The 22729-nt window shown below is 40.8% G+C and overlaps 1 protein-coding gene across 1 annotated transcript in view; it reads left to right on the top strand.

The window, feature by feature from the left end:
• Positions 1 to 22729, top strand: part of plcb3 (phospholipase C, beta 3 (phosphatidylinositol-specific)) — a 107294-nt gene that overhangs the window by 25832 nt on the left and 58733 nt on the right. Inside the window, exon 2 of the mRNA XM_062993283.1 lies at positions 8053 to 8139. Coding sequence (XP_062849353.1) covers positions 8053 to 8139 — 87 coding nt within the window. The remainder of the gene's footprint in view (positions 1 to 8052; positions 8140 to 22729) is intronic.

The following is a 22729-nucleotide window of genomic DNA, read 5'->3' on the forward strand; positions in this document are numbered from 1 at the left end:
CCACCTGGCAACTTTGTGAAGTGCTGTCAACCAAGCGAGGTGAATAGCGCCAGTGCCCTCTGCTGATTAAAGTGAAAATCGATTCATCTTAAATGAATAACTGATTCGAAGCGTGGCACATGTGCACCGATTTTTAACTGTCTTGTGCTGCATCGTTACATGCCTACATATTACCCTTTCAAGCAAAAATAAATAATGATTGAATATATTCTATAATTAGGGCCCTACTAAATTTACGGGACAATTATTATAGGTTCCACAGATTTTAAAAGAAAAGTGCCACATTTCTTGGCAGTCATTAAAAAACTTATAAATTAAATGACAGACAAAAATCAAAGCTACAGTACACAGCACAGGCTACCTTAATGACTGAATGTAAACCCAGAACATCCCTCATCTGTATTTTGACACCCTCCCTGTCTGTCTACACAGTTGGTTGGGAGTTTTACAAAACAGTTATCGGAGTATTGCTTTTTGCTGGGTTACATTTCTACATCTTGGACATTTTGACTAACTTATTGCTAACTGAATTGCAGTAGGATTGCTATGACAGCCTCACAGTTAAAATTAACCAGTAAACATGGGGCATTTAAATGCTACATGAATGAAAAATGTTAAATCGCTAAACACAAACCTTAAAGTTTAAATTTTTACAGGAAATTGCATATTTCACAGGAAATGACCTTATTAATAAGCGATTTAAGACATGCAGCGTTTAACTTTAATACAGTGACACTGCTGCTTATTACGAATTGGTTGGAAATAAACCAGCTCAGACCAAGTTTTGCAACCTCCTCCAATAACAAAAGAAGTAAATAAATAAAAATGAATCACATCTGCAGCCTGTTTTGGCTTTAACAAAGCAAGCTTGGTCCATCTGTAGTTTTTACAAAATGTTAATAATACACGCCAAATATGAACAGAGCCCGGAGGCCGACAAACTCACCCACTGAAATATTTGACATAGTTTCTGCATTACTGTGTGTGTGTGTGTGTGTGTGTGTGTGTCAGATTGTGTCTTCAGATATGAGCAAAAACACCCCTACTGCAGCATTGTTTAGCTCTAGGCTTATCCAGGCCTCATGCTGAAGTTTTTTATTTTATTTTACAGATTACTTAAAGGACTAATTTAATAGTGAGTGTACTTACGGAACCCGCAGAGCCTTTTAATACTTGCAGTTCTTATACACACACGGTCTTGGGTTCTCAAATAAATCTCTGGTGTCAGAGAGTATTCCTGGAACCTGGAGCCTGAACTGTGTTTTGGCACATGAGCGAGCATGAGCTTGATGGATGGAAAGCGTGTGTGTGTGGATGCACATCATTGCTGAATTTCTGCTTGTTCTGACTTGCGTTGCGCGTATTCTTAGCTCTCACTTCTGGAGCTAATCAATAAACGATGGCGCATGTGTGCAGAGGTTGTCAACTCCTCAGAGGGCTTCTGCGTGGTTACTGCTATCCTGACAGCAGTGACGTTTCTGAGTGTGTGTGTGTGAGTTCTAGATAAGGGCAAAGATTGTTAAGACTTATTAACGGAAGGCCAGTGCTTATAGGGGGTGTGGAGGGTCTGGTGAAGATCGATTACACTGCAGTGTACATTCGGTTTCTAATGAGAGCGATAGATTGAGGAAAGGTTAAGGGCAGCACACCTGCTGGCACACACTAGGGCACAGAAAACATTAGAACTAAGTTAGGTGTGCATTTCTGTAAGGTCTAACTCAGAACATTGTGTGAGCATGCCATTGTTAGATAGCACTGAGATGATCTGGGTAAGGTTGTGTAGCGTCTCAGCTTTCAGACAACATGTTAATCACACTGAACAATCAGAAAATGTTTCTGTTTGCTGGGAAGTAACTGTATCACCTTCCTCCTCCTTTCAAGCCTCTCATTTTTGTCATTTGCTTCCTTACACCAGATCCTCCCCCAATCTCCTCTTTAAGCTCCTCTTCACTCTTCACTCTTTCATATTGTAATGCACCCACCTGAAGGCGTTCAGCACTGAGAGGCTTTGTTTAGCAAACGCTGCTCTGAACACAGGTCATTCAGGCCTCACAATACAACACTAATATATTTGATTTATGCAAATGCAAACAAGCAGCATATATTTACATTTATTTATATTTTATATAATAAATTAACTAAGGTTCTACCTAATTCATGGCCGTGAAAATCACATCACAGACCGTAATATGAGCCGGTTCCCGTGTGATATGCAATTTGCTGTGAAATTCAAAATGTAAGGTTTGTGTTTATCGATTTAACATTTTTAATTCATGTAGCATTAAAGTGCCTCACGTTTATTGGTTAATTTGAACTATAAGGTGGTCCTAGCAATCCTACGGAAATTCAGTTAGCAATCGGTTGGTCAAAATGTCCAAGATGTTGTAAAACGCAGTTACAAACACGACTTGGAGTAACCGAGTTTGGAAATCTCCCAACCAATTCTTTGGACACAGAGGGGAGGGGGTCAAGACACAGATGAGTATTTTTGGTTTTGAGACCATCACTTTACATTAAACAATTAAGGCACGCTGTGCTGTGTATTATAGCTTCCATTTATTCTGTCATTCAGTTTATGAGTGTTATTTAATGAAATACAAGGCCTGTGAAATTAAGCACATTTCCCATGAATTTCAGCCATAACATTAAAACCACCTCCTTGTTTCTACACTCACTGTCCACTTTATCAGCTCCACTTACCATATAGAAGCACTTTGTAGTTCTACAATTACTGATCTGTTTCTCTGCATGCTTTGTTAGCCCCCTTTTCATGCTGTTCTTCAATGGTCAGGACTCTCCCAGGACCACCACAGAGCAGGTATTACTTGGGTGGTGGTCCATCCTTAGCACTGCAGTGACAATGACATGGTGGTGGTGTGTTAGTGTGTGTTGTGCTGGTATGAGTGGATAAGACACAGCAGCGCTGATGGACTTTTTAAACACCTCACTGTTACTGCTGGACTGAGAACAGTCCACCAACCAAAATATTTCCAGCCAACAGTTCCCTGTAGGTGGCTTCATGTGACCACTGATGAAGGTCTAGAAGATGACCAACTCAAACAGCAGCAATAGATGAGCAATCGTCTCTGACTTTACATCTACAAGGTGGACCAACTAGGTAGGAGTGTCTAATAGAGTGGACACGGTATTTAAAAACTCCAGCAGCGCTGCTGTGTCTGATCCACTCATACCAGCACAACACACACTAACACACCACCACCATGTCAGTGTCACTGCAGTGCTGAGAATCATCCACCACCTAAATAATACCTGCTCTGTGGTGGTCCTGTGGGGGTCCTGACCATTGAAGAACAACATGTAAGGGTAACAAAGCATGCAGAGAAACAGTTGGACTACAGTCAGTAATTGTAGAACTACAAAGTGCTCCTATATGGTAAGTGGAGCTGATTACATGGACAGTGAGTGTAGAAACAAGGAGGTGGTTTTAATATTATGGCTGATCGGTGTATGTGCACAAAGACAGATTCATACAGACAAGGTTTGGTGTTGTGGAACTCCAGTCTCAACCCTGCTTAACATCTGTGGGACAAATTGGTACATCTCTGCCAAAGCCAGGCCACATCAAACACTGACTGACTTACCCAAAGATCCGAATGGGCACCATTTTCCACAGATACACAGCGTAATCTCGTGGAAAGTCTTCCCAGGAGAGTGGAGGCTGTCGTAGCCTCAAGAGGGACTCTATATTAATGCATATGATCAACAGACTCAGGTCATATAATGTTTAGTTTTGGTTATTTATTGGTAAATTTGACATTTTTGACCCACTGTTGGCAAGGAATGGTCATTTTAACCTTTACTGTCTTTTCAATGTTGATTATGTGCCACTTACCAAAATTAAACTGTACCCTCTTGTTCCAGAACATGATGACGCTTTGTAAAAGCAGGGCACTTTGATTTCCACCTTAAATTGTTAAGTTGAGAAATCAGGTTGAATGGAAAACATTTCCAGTCTATCATTTCTCATCGTAACATTTGATATCTCTCCTTATCCGGCTCTTTCTCCACCAGTGCACATTAAGATGAACTGAAGGCATGGAGTTACTCTGTGGCTCTTGTGGCTTTGGTGCTGGTGCTTTACCTTCTATCCATTAGACTCATTTCTAAATCCAAATGTCCCTAAGGGGCCTCCATTTGTCTCTCATCTGAAAGCCATCCACCAATCCCAGGCGTATCTGCTTCCTCTTGTTAGTTCTCATCTGCTCATAAGCGTTAACCCACTAGCACTGGGCTCAGAGGGGAAGCACTGCTTCCGGTGCAGGGGCGAGTCCTCAACCGTCCGTGGCCCACAGGAGACTGCAAGAGTACAAGAGCTTAATAATGGAAGACATTGGGTTAGTGGCAGAAGCTCCACAGGAAGCGTATTTGTCAGCCTGTCATTGGGTTAAAAGCATTGTAGGATCTCTGGTTCTCAGTTAAACAATTTAGCAATCACATGGCCAGCACATGGATTACCACAGAGGAATAAGTGGCCTCCAGTGTCCTCTCAAACAAGGGATCCAGGGTTCAAATTTCCAATGCCGCTATTAGTCTATATACAAACATGATTGGCTATCTTTGGGAGGGAGTGGTGGGAGGATGGACTGGCATCCCATTTGTGGTGTGATACTGCATTGAGCTCACTGATTCTGGGAAAACCGGACCCACTGTGACCGTGACCAATATAAGGTGGTGGTAAAACATGAAAATGAAATGAAATCCCATACAACACATCATCTTGTCATCTGACTGAGTTTGCTAACAGCTAAAAATGTGTAAAAATGAGTCAATCAACTGATCGTAGTTCCTTTTTTTTTTTTTATGCATTTTCTCCCATTTTCCTCCTGATTTAGTGCACTCAATTTTGTCTTCCGCTGCTGAGAGATACCAGATTGCATCGAAGGAGAGCACGTCACTGTACACGCCTCTTCCAACACGTGTACAGCCCTCCTCTTCTCGCCCCTGCATTCTAAACAGGCGTCTCTTTCGCCAAACAGCGTATGAAGACCCACCCACCCACCCACACATAGTCCGGCCCTCACCCTGAAGATACGGTGGCCAATTAGTATCTGCTGCAGGCACTGCCAATTATGCCCGCCATGTGCCAAGAAACTCGGTGCTGGTGTGCTAGCGGAATATCCCGCTGTGCCACCTGGGTGCCTTTGATCATAGTTACTTTACAAGAATTAATAACCCATCTTTTTATTAATATGATAAAAGCGAAGTGAACAAAGCATTCAAAACAAACCAGGAATCTAATCCGACAGCAGCACAGAAATAGGGAAATGATTCCAGACCACACCAAACGCTTTAATCATACACTGTATGGACAAAAGTATTGGGACACCCTTTATACATTTTGAATTCATGTGTTTCAGCCACAACAATTGCTAACAAGTGTAATAAATTATATGAGTTACAGTGTATCACAAAAGTGAGTACACCCCTCACATTTCTGCAGATATTTAAGTATATCTTTTCATGGGACAACACTGACAAAATGACACTTTGACACAATGAAAAGTAGTCTGTGTGCAGCTTATATAACAGTGTAAATTTATTCTTCCCTCAAAATAACTCAATATACAGCCATTAATGTCTAAACCACCGGCAACAAAAGTGAGTACACCCCTTAGTGAAAGTTCCTGAAGTGTCAATATTTTGTGTGGCCACCATTATTTCCCAGAACTGCCTTAACTCTCCTGGGCATGGAGTTTACCAGAGCTTCACAGGTTGCCACTGGAATGCTTTTCCACTCCTCCATGACGACATCACGGAGCTGGCGGATATTCGAGACTTTGTGCTCCTCCACCTTCCGCTTGAGGATGCCCCAAAGATGTTCTATTGGGTTTAGGTCTGGAGACATGCTTGGCCAGTCCATCACCTTTACCCTCAGCCTCTTCAACAAAGCAGTGGTCGTCTTAGAGGTGTGTTTGGGGTCATTATCATGCTGGAACACTGCCCTGCGACCCAGTTTCCGGAGGGAGGGGATCATGCTCTGCTTCAGTATTTCACAGTACATATTGGAGTTCATGTGTCCCTCAATGAAATGTAACTCCCCAACACCTGCTGCACTCATGCAGCCCCAGACCATGGCATTCCCACCACCATGCTTGACTGTAGGCATGACACACTTATCTTTGTACTCCTCACCTGATTGCCGCCACACATGCTTGAGACCATCTGAACCAAACAAATTAATCTTGGTCTCATCAGACCATAGGACATGGTTCCAGTAATCCATGTCCTTTGTTGACATGTCTTCAGCAAACTGTTTGCTGGCTTTCTTGTGTAGAGACCTCAGAAGAGGCTTCCTTCTGGGGTGACAGCCATGCAGACCAATTTGATGTAGTGTGCGGCGTATGGTCTGAGCACTGACAGGCTGACCCCCCACCTTTTCAATCTCTGCAGCAATGCTGACAGCACTCCTGCGCCTATCTTTCAAAGACAGCAGTTGGAGGTGACGCTGAGCACGTGCACTCAGCTTCTTTGGACGACCAACGCGAGGTCTGTTCTGAGTGGACCCTGCTCTTTTAAAACGCTGGATGATCTTGGCCACTGTGCTGCAGCTCAGTTTCAGGGTGTTGGCAATCTTCTTGTAGCCTTGGCCATCTTCATGTAGCGCAACAATTCGTCTTTTAAGATCCTCAGAGAGTTCTTTGCCATGAGGTGCCATGTTGGAACTTTCAGTGACCAGTATGAGAGAGTGTGAGAGCTGTACTACTAAATTGAACACACCTGCTCCCTATGCACACCTGAGACCTAGTAAAACTAACAAATCACATGACATTTTGGAGGGAAAATGACAAGCAGTGCTCAATTTGGACATTTAGGGGTGTAGTCTCTTAGGGGTGTACTCACTTTTGTTGCCGGTGGTTTAGACATTAATGGCTGTATATTGAGTTATTTTGAGGGAAGAATAAATTTACACTGTTATATAAGCTGCACACAGACTACTTTTCATTGTGTCAAAGTGTCATTTTGTCAGTGTTGTCCCATGAAAAGATATACTTAAATATCTGCAGAAATGTGAGGGGTGTACTCACTTTTGTGATACACTGTATATAAAGGAAATTATTATATAAAGGAAGGGGCTTTCCTGTTCCAGCATAACTGTGTCCCTGTTCACAAAGCAAGGTCTATAAAGACATGAAAAGCTTGGTATAAAGAAACTCCAGAGCCCTGACCTCAGACCCACTGAACAGCTTTGGAATGAACTGGAACATCAATCGAGGCTTTTTTGACCAACATTAGTGCCCAGCCATACAAAGCATAAATTCCCACAGACATAAAAGTCTTGTTAGAAGCCTCCTCAGAAAAGTGGCTGATGTTATAGCTGAAAAGTATTTTAATGCCGTTTGCTTTTGAAATGGTATGACCAACAAGCTCATGGTCAGATGTCCAAATGCTTTTAGCCATGTAGCAAATTTTATAGTTCTTTTCAGTTTATAATAAAGTAGTAAAAAAATCTAAATATAAAACTACAGCCAAACTGCGTAGGTCAGGCCATCAACAAACTAGAATGGCATTTGCTAGAATGGTTACTCTGACACCAACTGTTACTCTGAATTACTAAATTACAGAAGTCAGTGGCTGCAACAAAAGCTAACATTCATAAACCTCCTTCTTAAATAAAATCTTAATGTTTTTATTTTTATTTTACTTCTTTAGTAAATTTTCCAATATATCAGAGGTGCTTTTATGTTATGTTTGTGAGTTTTACATCAACTTGTTTTTTTTACTATCTTGGAATAGTATTTATATTAAATAAATATATAAATAAATATATAGTAAATATATTTTGATGTAAAGTGCTTTCCTATATTAGAAGCCAGCCATGCATCAGCCTGACTGATCAATAAAGACATTCTCAGTGAGCATCGTTTCTTTACTGATTTTACATTAGTGCTTTATTTTACTGGAATTAGTGTTTTTTTTGTCTAGATCATTTCTAGCAAGACCAGTTTTCTTTCTATATTGTAATGTTTGCTTACACACATTTCATGCCTTTGTTTTAAAGCAACCTGTTTTTTTTTGTGTGTTTGTGTTTAGGATGCCAACGGTGGCCAGTATACCCTGGTCAACCTGAAAGTGGACCCAGAAGGATTTTTCCTCTACTGGTCGGGTTCCTCAATCATGGTCAGTTTTTAGTCTTTTCAACTCTATGCTGGTAAAGTGCACTTTGGTACAGACATATTGCTGTAATCTAGACCAGTTTTATTCATTTTACTGACTTAATAAGACATTTGCTTTTGTCTTTAGTAGTTTATGACAGCAGTGGTAAAAGGTCTTCCTTTATTTTCTCTTGTATGTTTGAAATATGTAGCTAGTTTTATACATCTGATAGCACATTAAAGTAGACATACTTCCTGTAAATTACCATGCTGGAATCTCATTATCAACATCCTGTCATACTGGTATAGAATCAGGCCTGTGTTTCTAGAACAAACCTGTTAAACAGAAATGCTCAGAAGCTGAAAGAAGCAATGCTTTTTAACAAATAACATCATATATTACACTACAAAATATTATAATATTAATGTGTGCTGTCGCCTCACAGCAAGAAGAATCCCCAGGTAGGGCGGTCCAGGTCTTTTCTGTGTGGAGTTTGCATGTTCTCCCTATGTCTGTGTGGGTTTCCTACCAGCACAACATACACTAACACACAACCACCATGTCATTGTCACTGAGAATGATGCACCACCTAAATAATACCCACTCTGTGGTGGTCCTGTGGGGGTCCTGACCACTGAGGAACAGGGCAAAAGCAGGCTAAAAAAGTATGTAGAGAAACAGATGGACTACAGTCAGTAATTGTAGAACTACAAAGTGCTTCTATGTGATAAGTGGAGCTGATAAAATGGACAGTGAGTGTAGTAACAAGGAGGTGGTTTTAATGTTATGGCTGATCAGTGTATATGACAAATAAAGGCATTCTATTTTGCACCACACAGGGGTCGGACTGATTAACAGTCAATCCAAAAGGTTAAATCTGTCTTCTGCCTTTCTCTTCCAGTCTAATCTAACTTCTCTTTGTCTATTTCACTCTCTGTTCCTCGTACCTCGTCTGTCCTTTTCTCAGTCCTGTTTTTCTCTTCCCCAATCAATGTCTTTTTGTCGGTTTCATTCTTCTGGCAATTAGTGCTCATCATGTGAGCGCCCATAAATTAAATCAAATTTCAGTTAGTCAAATTAAATCAAGTGCTCTCCCATCCTGCCGCTCTCCGGTCTGCTTTTTTGCTTCCTTTTTTTCCATCCCACCAGTGAGGCATGTTCAGCGTAGGGTTTATTTAACTGTAGGTTGCCTTGTATTAGAATTTGAGTTCCTATAATTGCTTCTTTTCTGAACCTGCGCTCTGAGATTTTGAGAGGAACAAGCTGGTAGCCAACTATAGATCCTGCTCAGATTCTCTTTTATTTTGAAAGTTCTTTTTCCTGCTTAGTAAACAAAACATACAGAGAAATGAGAAGTGGATTCAGAAAGACTACTTGTTATCGTAAGTGAATACTTTCAAACAAAAACTGAAAGTCAATTTTTCAGAAGATTGTGTGTGCGTGTGTGTGTGTGTGTGTGTGTGTGTGTGTGTTGTAGTATTAGGACACTAGGGCAGTCATTGCCCGAGGAAAAGCAATAACCCTGTTTGGCGGTAGAAATAAATGCCCAAGGGAAGCCAGCCTCTCCTTTAGAAGAAAGAGGACACCTTATCTAGGCACTTCAGTAATTGCGCAGATTTAGACGCATAAAGATTTAATGCAGCTATTATTATGATTGTACAATTATCTCACGCAGCCTCTTTTGCTTCTCCTTCTAAGTAGCATTAAAGTTAAAAGTCAGTCACACTTCCATGAATCTACTTTTCTTACTTTGTTGCGTACACGTACAGTTTCTTTTTTTTGTGTCTGACAGTGCCGCTAAGGTGTGGTTGTGTGGGTGAACCTGTACAAAAGAATGGATTTTATAATAAAAGGAAAGACACACCCTGTTAAAACCTTTTCCTATGTAGTTACTTTTATTCTGTATTCAGATTTACAAGCTTCTAAATCGCTTGACTTTTTTTTTTTTTTTTTTTTTTTTTACGCCGATCAGTCGTTGAGCAGGCCCCGCTTAAATTGTCAAAACAGCTCTGACCTGTCAAGCCATGGACGCCACATGACGTCTGAAGGTGGCCTATGGCAGGGGTTTTCAACCTGTGGCGAGTACCTGTCCGGTGGGGCACGTGTGCCTGACCAGGGGCCGTGACATTACGAGATTTTGTGTTTAGTCATGTTGTCTTTATCTCACATAAATATTTAAATATTAGTAAATAGGATAAATTGGGAAGGAGGGGAATGATTTTTTACAGCACTGTATATGGGCGGCATGGTGACTAAGTGGGTAGCACTGTCGCCTCACAGCAAGAAGGTCCTGTGTTTGATCCCCAGATGGGGCGGTCCAGGTCCTTTCTGTGTGGAGTTTGCATGTTCTCCCCGTGTCCACGTGGGTTTCCTCCGGGTGCTCCGGTTTTCTCCCACAGTCCAATGACATGCAAGTGAGGTAAATTGGAGACACTAAATTGTTCATGACTGTGTTTGATGTAACCTTGTGAACTGATGAATCTTGTGTAATGAGTAACTACCTGTCCTGTCATGAATGTAACCAAAGTGTAAAACATGACATTAAAATCCTAATAAACAACAAACAGCACTGTATATAAGTACATATAACGCTGTAGATTAGCCAGCCGTTTTAATAACATCTATGGCCGGCTGTAGGTCAATTGTAGCCTAGCGGTTAAGGTACCGGACTAGTAAGCAGAAGGTTGCTGGTTCAAGCCCCACTACTGCCAGGTTGCCACTGTTGGGCCCTCTTCAACCCTCAATTGCTCAGACTATATAATGTAAGTCGCTTTGGATAAAAACGTCTGCTAAATGCCGTAAATGTAAATGTATTTACATTAAGAACAATCTGCCACTGTAACAAGAAGCTTAAAATAGAAGTTTAGTGTTTTACTCTCTGCACTTAATAAATTTTTTTTTTTTTTTTTTTTTTTTTTTTTTTTTTTTTTTTTTTTTTTTTTTTTTTTTTACCCCTTTTTCTCCCCTTCTAGCGCATCCAATTGTTCAATTAGCATCGTGCTTCCTCTCTGTCTATGCTGAACCCTGCCCTGACGGAGGTGATCGAAGCTAACCCGTATCCCCTCCGAAACACGAGCAGCAGCCAGATGCATCTTTGCCACCCACACATTGACGAGTTTGGCGCCACCCAGCGTTGCATGCGGAGAGACACACCCTAAGGGCACCCTCTCCCATCTCTGTGTAAGCGCCTCCAATCAGCCGGCAGAGAACGCAATCGCATTCTGACAGAGAGAGACCCACATCCGGTTCTTTGTCCCACCCCCCACATGAGCAACCGGCCAATCGTTGCTCATATAGCCACTCAGCTTCGAACCGGTAAAGCAAGGCTGGATTCGATACCACGCTCTTAGAATCCAGCCCTGGTTGCAGCGCGTTTCTTTTTACCGCTGCGCCACCTGAGCGGCCTTAATTATCTTTTGTTAAATATTCAGATTTACTGTTGTAGTACACTTTGCTTTTGGACCAGATACAGCAATGCAAATTTGCCATGTTTTATTTAGAACAAGCTTTTGTTTATGTTTTATAAAGACAAGCCTGTAATAGAAACATTTCAAACCTTTCTTTTGTTTATTTTAAAGAAATGTTCATCCCCCTTCCTCAGTACTTGGTGGAGCATCTTTTTTGCCTTGATAACCTTTAATAAGTGATTTCACTAAGTGCTACACATTTCTGACTCCTCTCCTGTGGAATCTTCGACCATTTTTCTCCTGCAAACGCATCCAGCTCATTGCAAGATTTCCTCAGGGATTTAAATCTGCAGCCTGAGAAGGCCACTCCAGGATATTCCAGGACTGAATATTTAACCACACTTTGGTTGAATTGGAAGTGTGCTTGGGATCATTGTCTTGCTGGAGGTTCAGTTTTACCACAGAAGGCAAAACGATCCTCCTCAAAAAGCCTTGGTATTTCTGTAATACCATGATTCCTGTGATACCACATTCCCACGTCACTGACCCACCTTCATGACCCGAGTGCCTTTATTTGTCATGTATGTGCATGTACAGTGTCCCATAATTCTTTTGACCTATATAAATTCCTACTGGCATATCTTAGTCGACCATTCCTGCTCTTCTTGGTCAATTATGATGTGCAAGTCGGGCCATGAAATCCTTACTTGTTAAGCGATCTTACGGTTGCCACTGACACATTTGTCCCAGTCTTTTGCAGTAACATGAGGGTTTTTCTTAATTGTCCTGATGGCATTGTTATTGCTTCTGGGTGAAATTATAGGCTTTCTCCCACAGCCAGGCATGTTTGCTGTTGTGCCATAAGTTTGGAACCTCCAGACAGTAATCCCAATGGTGTCTCTAGGAAAGTTCAAGGTCTTGGGATCTTTTACCCACTGCCCTTTCGGTGCAAGGTTTTTATGTGTGTGTTCTCTACTCTGTTGTATAATCCATTTTAAATAGAAGTGCAGGACTTCAGGCTGTTAGGTGTGATCTACAGTATTCTTCAGTGCAAAGTCATTAAACAGGAAGAGAGGACGCTCACCGTGTGTATCTGTTCTTCCTCCACTCTGACTTTTTGGCTTACTTAATTCATTACACGTTGTGTATGAAATGTTTCCTCTTTTCTAATCCATCCCTCACCCCGGGTGTGAATAACCAGAAATGGATGACCTATATCAGCCAAAAAAGTTATATATACACTATTGCCTATTCATCATAAACTTATCATAACACTTTTTATCATTTATTAGAAGGCATAATTCAGCAGAGAAATACTAGAGTAGTCTTAACCTTATTTTGGCCTCAGTCTAACCACAAGGGACTTTGATAAGCTGATAATTAGAATCCTTTGGGTGCATTTACATGAGAAGTGTCAAAACCGCTTTTGTACCGACTGTGCCATTGTTTCCTATGGAGTGTGGTGGCGCTTCTTAGCTTGCTGCTGCGCTTTCCCATGCATTTTTTTACTGCGTTGCGTTGCGCTCGTGATTTGTCCACTTGACATGCCACTCAAAGTTTATCTGAATGAACTTTGACCAGTTTGTGCCTTCAATGAGACGAACTGTTTGATATGTCATGGTAAAAGTGACTCAGGCAGTACGAACAACGCTTAACATGAACAAAGCTTAATGTGATTAATTGTACTAAAACAACGAATTTTTTAATCATAGACAGAACTTACGACGAGTAATAACTAAAAGAAGTTAAGTTTTACTCTGTCGTTCTTTAAGTACAATAAGCCACGTTAAGCTTTTTTCATGATAAGTGTTTCAGACCCTCTTGAAAAAGCTGATTCTCAGTGCCCAGGTGGCGCAGCGGGATATTCCGCTAGCACACCAGCACACCGGTGTTGCCACTGGTCGGCTGGGCGCCATCTGTTGGGCATAATTGGCAGTGCCTGCAGCAGATACTAATTGGCCACCATATCTGCAGGGTGGGGGCTGGGCTATGTGTGGGTGGGTGGGACTTCATTCGCTGTGTAAGGACCCTGATTGGCGGAAGAGACATCTGTGCAGAATGCAGGGGCGAGAAGAGGAGGGCTGTACACATGTCGGAGGAGGCGTGTACAGTGACGTGCTCTCCTTGGATGCAGTCTGGTATCTCTTAGCAGCGGAAGACAAAATTGAGTGCACTAAATCGGGAGAAAATGCATTAAATAAAGAAAAAAAAAAGAAAAAGCTGATTATCAGTGTTTCTCAGCACCCCGAGCTATAACACAAGTTTAAAAGTGAAACAGGAGGAAAATCCAGCTAAACACAGATATATGTGGATGCTCTCAAAGTGGATTTGCAGTTCGCACTGCTTAAGCCAATCGCTGAGCAAAGTGGTGGTTTGTGCCAGTCTCGCTGAATCTCATGAATCTCGTGAATGCACCTTTAGTCAGTTAGTAATCTGATTTTGGGAAGGGCAGTATGCCCACTTGTTGTAAAGCAGTTTACTTTTTGCCCTATCTGCCTTTATCTAACAGTCTATTCATTTCAAATCCAGATTGTGACTCTACAACCTCTTGCACAACCCATATCTGATCAATGAGCGCCGGATCACCACACACCCTCTCTGACACGTGTCCAGTCTGCGGCCACTTCTTATCACTTGCCAATGTTGGGTTCCCACACAGAGCCATATTGTGCATGGAAAGCCACGCTAAGCTCCATGAGACTCCACACCACCCCAGGTTTCTGTCACCTGATTTTTTGCATTGTCACAATTTGGATATCCAAAATCTCTTCCAGTTGCACGCCATCCATTCTGACCAAGGAGTGCTGCTGGCAAGCACGCACCTTTGACAATATTTGAGGCAACTCTTTCTGTATTTTTCTGACACTCACGCGGGTCCCTCGGCCAGACAGTGGGAGTTGCTTTGCCCTGGCAAGAGGGTGATAACCCATCCCACCTTATCTCCCTCAGACCCGGATGTAGCTTAGTGTGTTAGATTGCTTCACTACTTGAGCGTCATGGGCATAATTTTAATAGAGCATTTTCAATGAACCTATGATGGCTTTTATTTAGTGGGTCAGTGGGTATCACTGTCTCCTCACAACAAGAAGGTCCTGGGTTCAATTTCCAGGTGGAGCTATTCGGGTCCTTTCTGTGTAGAGTTTGCATGTTCTCCTCGTGTCTGTGTGGGCTTTCTCCTGGAGCTCTGGTTTCCTTCCACAGTCCAAAGACATGCAAGTGAGGTAAACTAGAGATACAAAATTGTTAGGGCTGTCACACGACTAAAAATTTTAATCGAGATTAATCGCGATTAAAGAACAAAATTAATCGAGATTAATCGATTTTTCATCTCAATTAATCGCAAACTAATAATTAAGCAAAATTTGAACAGTTATGCACATTGTTATTGCAAGAACGTGTTTACCAATAAAACATTCATAAAATATGATAAAATTATTAAATCTAAATTCATTGTAGAAAGCACATTATCTGACAAAAGTGAGGATCTTTTCCTGTTCATGACCCTGACACTGAAAACAGGTGCACCAACCATAATGTTTTGATCTAATATAAGGCATCAGTAAAGCATCAAAACACAGATATGATTATTTCATATATCTATTTAGAAAACCCTTTAATACTGTGTTTGTGCAGAAAGAATTTTGGGAAATACTGTTCTACATTACCATTTAAACACCTATAAATTCCTGAAACGGTCAAGTTAGCAAACATTATCTATAAGTAATTGACTGTAGCTATATAAAAAAGTGTTAATTAAAACAGTCCATGTAAACGCTTAGTCCATATAAATATCAGATACGAATGTGTTTTTAGAAAACTACAAACATCACAAATATAAATCATGTTTATAACCATGTGATAGAATAACCTGAATAAACTGTAGAGATGAAACATCACGCAGAGTTTCACTTTTTACCGGAGGGGGAGGAGGCGGAGCTACACGGTTTTGATGGACAGCTCTAGCAGCCAATGGAAATACTCGTTACAAAGCTTGCGTGGTTTCATTCATCTTTTCATCAACTTGTAAAAATAGTGAAAACCGCTAAAAGTAGTTTATCATCGGACAGTTCATGCGCTTTACATCCTAATTCATCTGAAATACAGTTCATTACCACAGAGACACATATGTATGTGGCACAAACAGCCAAATAAAAATAGTTAGATTTTAATTAATTAATTTTTTTAACCGCGATTAAAATTTTTACGCGACAGCCCTAAAAATGGTCCATGACTGTGTTTGACATTAAACTTGAAGTGATGAATCTTGTGTAACCAGTAACTACTGTTTTGTCATGAATGTAACCAAAGTGTAAAACATGACATTAAAATCCTAATATAATAAATAAATACATTTAGTGTGTCTCGTATAGCTTGTGTATAATGCATGAGCATAATATTTGTAAGTGCTGTTTGGGTTCTGCTCTGGTCTCTCGGCGGTGAGGAGGATGTGGCTTTGGGTTGGCTGCTCTAATGGAAGTACATTGTGTATTTAGGGATAATGGTGTCACACTGTCCTGGTCATTTTTTATAATTAACCCAAATTGGTTTGCAGTAATGTAGAGTTTAGGAGGGACTGGTGGTGTGCTAATTGTAACCAGTAGACTGGGCTGCATTAGTGTGCCATCTGTGGTTTGTATTAGCCGTTATTACTGTATGTGTTTACTCATTTTTCTTTGTGGTTTGTAATGGGGTGTGGCAAGACCAAATTAAACAATATGACGCTGTATGAATATTAATGTTTAGTGTAGTCTACCATTTTTACTCTTTGGCATACTGATTTTTTTTATTGCATATTAGCACTTTCACAAACTGTCATTATTCTTTTTTGCCCATGCCACATCAAGGTTATCAACTGCAGTAACCAAGGGGCACTCATCTGTTCCTGATCTCTAGACAAGTCTAGTACAACACAGTAACATCAATGCTCGTCTTGTTATTTTTGTTTTCTTTTGGCCGCTCCTGTATTCAGGGGTCACTACAGCGCATACCAGACTTGGCACACTTTTTTACCCCCTTTTTCTCACAATTTAGCATAGCCAATGCACTGCTGGGCACCCCGACGACATCCACTTTCTGTACAGGCACCCTGGGGAACCAAGATCCTCACACAGCATTGATATCCCCACCCCTTAGTCCCCACCAAGCAGACTGGAGGCCAATTTTGTCTGCTGCAGGCATTAGCCAATTGTGCCTGCCGGTAGCAGAGCCCAGATTCGAACCCTGAAGTACCTGCTAGCAAATTATCTTGGGCACCTGAGTTGGCACAGTTTAAACGCAGGATGCCCTTATTTTTACAGACACTTAAGATTGCACGGATAAGTGCACCAAAACCAATGGCTTTTTTGGTTGCCCACCTTCTCAAACAGCTGAAAGCACTGATGAGGTTTGAACCCCAAATCCTAAGATTTCAGGGGTAGTGAACTAGTGTACCTAATCACTGTGCCACCCGAGTGCCCCAACAACAATGCTATTCTAAGTAAAGTTAATTCAAAATGTAATATTTATTGATATGCTGATACTGGCTGATACACACACCAGCATGTGAATGACTTCAAGCTCTGGTCTTGCTAACAAAGTCAACAAATAAAGTGCAGCTGTGTTATGAAGAACTGATTCTTTAGCTTTTCTGAGTTTCATATTTGTAAGACATTTTTTTCCTTTTTTTCCTTACTGTATTAAATTCTGTATTCATTTTTTTCTGTTACTCCAGCACTTCTCTTGCTTTTTTTTTTCCCCGTGGTGGACAGCTGGATGCCATCATTACTGAAAAGAAAGGCAACAAAGTTGTCCTTTTAGTGTAAATGAATGGATGGTGGCTTTGTCTGGATGGATGGTAGCATTCTGTGTCTGTCAGTCTCTCTTCTGCGAGCGTGGGAAAACTTGCAGGAAATTGTTGAGACGGGTAGTCACGCAATAACCTGCGCTGTGCCCCTTCCCCATAACTCACCCCATATCAACACTGATCTGTGCCTTTGTGTCGCGCTCTCTTATTCATTCAGCAGATACGAGTTTAATCAAGGACAGTTATAGTTACCAAATATCCATTTCTGTTACATTTTTGCTTCCTTATTTTTTGTACTTTCTTTATTTAGAAGACTGGCAGGAAGTCTAAGAGGAAGGGGACAAAGATGGAGAGGGTGAAAGGGATAGGAGATATTTTGGCAGGATGTCTTTTTAAAAAGGACTTAGTTCAAACTTTGAGCTAGGATGTTAAATCATAGTAATCTAAACTGAAAGAGACATCTGAAAGTTGATGTGGAGGATCTGAATCAGTCAGGTGGTGAAGACATTGTGTACTTTCATGATCATGAGTGTCAGAAATTTAGTGAGTTTATGAGAGAAAGTGGTTAATGGAACAAAGACGACGTTCTTAAACGATCTTCAGCTTCAATAAAGGATCTGTTTATACAAGTTTTACACGGTGTTCTGTCTTAATCAGTTTTTAGGGCCGTTTTTGGATTTTGGGTTTCAAAACATTTAGCTAATGTCTGTTAAATTGCTAACTACAGTCATCCTATGACCTAATGATCATTACAATTATTTAGGCAGTTAATAAACAAACTGTTTTGATTTATATGTTTTTCAGAAAACAGTAAACTGGCTTTTCTTTTTATGTTGTACAAATTCCAGCTTGCACACTGAAACATTAATTCTAAAACAGAAGCATCAAATCTTTGTATTATATGTGCAGTGGTTGCTCAGCAGCTAAGGTACAGGACACATTTACATTTATCTTTTCGACATTTAGCCGAAGCTCTTACCCAAAGGGACTTACAATTATGACTGAACACGATTTTTGAGCAATTGAGGGTCAAGGGCCTTGTTCAGGGGCCCAACAGTGGCGACTTGGTGGTGGTGGGGCTTGAACTGGCAACCTTCTGATTACTAGTCCAGTCTCTTAATCACTGAGCTACCGCTGCTGCTTTGTGACAAGTAATTGAAAGGTTGCTGGTTCAAGCCCCTTATCTGCCAGGTTGCCACCGTTAGGCCCTGCCCATCTGTAAGTCGTTTTGTATTAAAGCATCTACTTAATGCTGAAAATGTGAACATATTATCCATTGTACAAAAAAAAAAATGTATATTGTACTTATTAAGTATTTATATGAATTACATATATACATAAAATAGGGCGACACGGTGACTTAGTGGGTGGCACTGTCGCCTCACAGCAAGAAGGTCCTGGGTTCGATCCCCAGGTGGGGCGGTCCGGGTCCTTTCTGTGCGGAGTTTGCATGTTCTCCCCGTTTCCGTGTGGGTTTCCTCCGGGCGCTCCGGTTTCCTCCCACAGTCCAAAAACATGCCACCAGGCTAATTGGAAACACTGAATTGTCCTATAGATACCTAGTGCATTGTAGTGCCGGTCCCAAGCCCGGATGAATAGGGAGGGTTGTGTCAGGAAGGGCATCCGGCGTAAAAACTGTGCCAAATCCCGCCGGCGACCCCTAACGGGAAGAAGCCGGAAATGCCAACCCCGTAATCGAAAAACGGGACAAAGGCTGAGGAACAAGAAGAAGAAGAAGACATATATACATAAAATAAAGCTCATTTCCACCAGTACTTTTGATTAGTTGCAACGTTACTAACATTGTATCTTCTTTATCCAGCAAAACTGGCTTTTTAAAATTGTACAGAAATTGGACCTCCCTTTTTAAATAATGAATGAATGATGTATTTCGGCTGCTCCTGTTAGGTGTTTGCACAGTGGATCATTTGTTGGCATGTTTGATTTGGTACAGTTTTTATGCCGGATGCCCTTCCTGATGCAGTCCTCCTGTTTATCCGGGCTTGGAACCGGCACAAAAGGTGCACTTATACGTGTCCCCCTTATGACCTTTTGTATTTATGGGCCCAGCTTTGAGGACCTAGGTTTGAGTCTCACTGTAGTTCTGTGTCCAATTTGGTTTCTTCTAGGTTCTCTGGTTTATTCCCAGCCTCAGATGCTTGTATTTGGGACTCTAAAAAGCAAATACATAAAGATGAGGCTGTGTTCTTATCTCATGCCTGGTGTTCCAGAGTAGGCAGCCACAGCAAAGACCAGCAGAGATAAAGCACTAACAGAACAAAAGATAAACAGAACAAAAAGTGAATTAATGAATTAAGAAATGTAAATATTGTGACCATGGTTAAAATACAGTTCATTGTGCAGCTCCCTGCGTTGGCTGTTAGCTTGAGCTGCTGGTTCAGTCATTCAGAAGAGCGTAAAGCCCTGGCTGGGATTAACTTTGTCCAAAGTCAATTCAGGATAAAGAGATAATTAAGATGGATAATACTTCTACAAATAAAGGAATCCTCCTGGATTCACTGTGTGCTTTATACATACATCCATACAAACACACACACACACACACACACACACACACACACACACACACACACACACACACACACACACACACACACTTAAATACAGGAAATGTGCTTTTCGGATTGATAATGTGAGCATTTCCTCTCTGGCCTCTCTGCCACATTTTCTCTCTTCCCCAGAAACACTTTCATTCCTGGTGTTATATGAATTTTGATGAGGACATGTACATGTGTGTCTGCTCACAAGCATTTATATTGTATTATAACTAGGGTCCTACTAAATTGACTAAATTGTGCTTAACGTGCCACATTTCACAGCAGTCATTAAAAAACACTCATAAATTAAATGATAGAATAAATTGAAGCTACAATACACAGCACAGCCTTAATCAACATTAATAGTTGATTGTAAACCTGGAACATCTCTTATACGAAAATTCTCATCCATGTTTTGATACACCCTCCTCTCCTTCTACAGCAGGGGTGGGTAATTAAATTTCCAAGGGGCCACATAAGAAACCGGACCAATAGGGGGAACTATATTCTGCTCAATGTTAACAAGATTTATTTTTATTGCCTAAATTTTACAGTTCTGATAAGCTGTTACTGCTAAGAGTAGAAAATAAAAAGCAGGCAGAGTAAAAACATCAACATTATTTCACTATTTAATCAACTTTCTTGAAAACAAATGTGAACATAATGTGCATTTACTTTACACAGTGCTATTGCTATTTAGATATCACAAAGCTGATCCTAACTGGATGTGTAAAACTTTATAAAAAGTCCACGTTGGTTTGCAGTTTAGTTAGTGAAGCTTCAGATGTGACGCTCTGCATCGTTCAAGTTCTTGTATTTCGCTGTGTTTAGTACCGTAACGGCGATATAAACCCTAGATTTAAATTGTGATCCTTAAACAGCTTTACACCTGACTTTTAAAGTTCACGTCTCGTTAAAAACTCTATCGTCTCTGTCAGTCGTGCTCAGTTCTGTTCGCCGACACATTACGGTGAAGCTTGATGCACTCGTCTCTCACACAATTAAACCGAAACTCGCGGAAATTTAAAGAAATAGTGCTCCCGTCAGAATAAAATCAATCCTGCTGTATTACATGTGTGATGTGCATTTATTTATATCTGATTTTTAATTGCCACTGAGCTCATGCGGGCCGTACAATGTCCAGGTCTGATATACAGAATTGGTTGGGAGTTTTCCAAACTCACTTAGAATAGAATAGAATGCCTTTATTGTCATTTATTGTCATTGCACAACAAAAATTTTGACACTTACCGGAGTAGTGTTTTAGCTGCTTTACACTTCGACATCTTGGACATTTTGACTAACCGATTGCTAACTGAATTGCTGTAGGATTGCTAGGACCGCCTCATAGTGAAAATTAAGCAGTAAACGTTAGTGGTGTGCGATACTGCAGAATTTGGTATCGATCCGATACCAAGTAAATACAGTGCTAGTATCGCCGATATCGAGCCGATACTGATACTTTTTAATAATGAAGATAGATGCATCATCCAATTGCTAAATCTGAATGAATTTTCATGACCTTTAAGTGTATTATTGTGATACATAATTTTTTTGTAAGTAGCTGCTCTCAGTAGGGTTGTAAATAAATTCAGTTGTTTAAAGCGGTCCGATTTCTTGTTTCTTGTGCTTTACTTTCTCACAAAGTTACCATCATGGCGTATCACCACCAAGCGGCTAACTCATAGTTGTGTTTGCTGGGTGAATACGAACACGTGTCCTTGTTCATTTAAAATAAAAAATCTATGCTATTTTGTTTACATTTATAAGCACAATGTCAAAAGATAAGAGCTCTCATCCACCAAAACACAGAATAAGAGGCTCACCACATGCTCTGATTCATATGCGCAGGGTGCGCAAAGTGCGTAAGGTGCGTTCGTACTTTATGTACGTATAGTTTACACTATTATTTCAATAAAATTGCCCCAATTTCTGTATCTGCAAAGCAAAGTATTTAAAAACTTACAATATTCCAATGCCTACCAACGTGCTGATGTCTGTGAGGATTTTAACAACGTGACGGTACCACAACAAAACACAGCAGAAGGGGAGGAGCAAGCTGTGCACGTAAGATGTGAAAGGAGCGAGTAGCGGAGAAAAAGTAAAACCAATGCTGGTATCGATAATATCGATATTTGGATCGATCCGCCCACCACTAGTAAACGTGAGACACTTAAACGCTACACAAATGAGAAATGTTAAATTGCTAAACACAAAATTTCACAGCAAGTTGCATATTCTACGGGAAACGATCCGTGACGTGATTTCCACGGCCAGAAATTAGGTAGGGCCTTAATTATGACTAGGGTTATTTTAAGTGAAACGCAGCTAAAAACACGACTCCGGTAACTGAGTTTGGGGGGGGGGGGGCTCAACACATGAACGAGTATTTACCTCGCACTGTTGCTGGATGTTCTAGGTTTACATTCAATCGTTAAGGTAGGCTGTGCTGTGAATTGTAGCTTTCATTTACTTTGTTATTTAATTGAGAAGTGTAATTTAATGACTGCCGTGAAATGTTAAAATTAAACACATTTCCAGTGAGTTTAGTAGGGCCCTAGTCATAATGAATACAAATAACTAGGCTTTAATTCAAACATCATTTTAGCAGTTACTGCACAGCCCTGATTTTCTGAAGGTCAGTTGCTCTGCTACTCTAAAACTTGTGTAATGAGTGTTAATCTTAAATGTGCAGCAAAAAAAATTCTCACTGAACTTTCCTCCCTTTTTTGGCAAAGGAATGACAAGCATCACAAACTCTCTGACTCAAAACAGTTATTTTATTTTCAGGGGGATTGGCTGCATGTGTGTTTTGATGTTAGTCTAAAAAGACACACAGGCGACTCGATCATCATCAGCGCTTAATC

Source organism: Trichomycterus rosablanca, chromosome 4 (genome assembly GCF_030014385.1).
Source record: "Trichomycterus rosablanca isolate fTriRos1 chromosome 4, fTriRos1.hap1, whole genome shotgun sequence".
Lineage (NCBI taxonomy): Eukaryota > Metazoa > Chordata > Actinopteri > Siluriformes > Trichomycteridae > Trichomycterus > Trichomycterus rosablanca.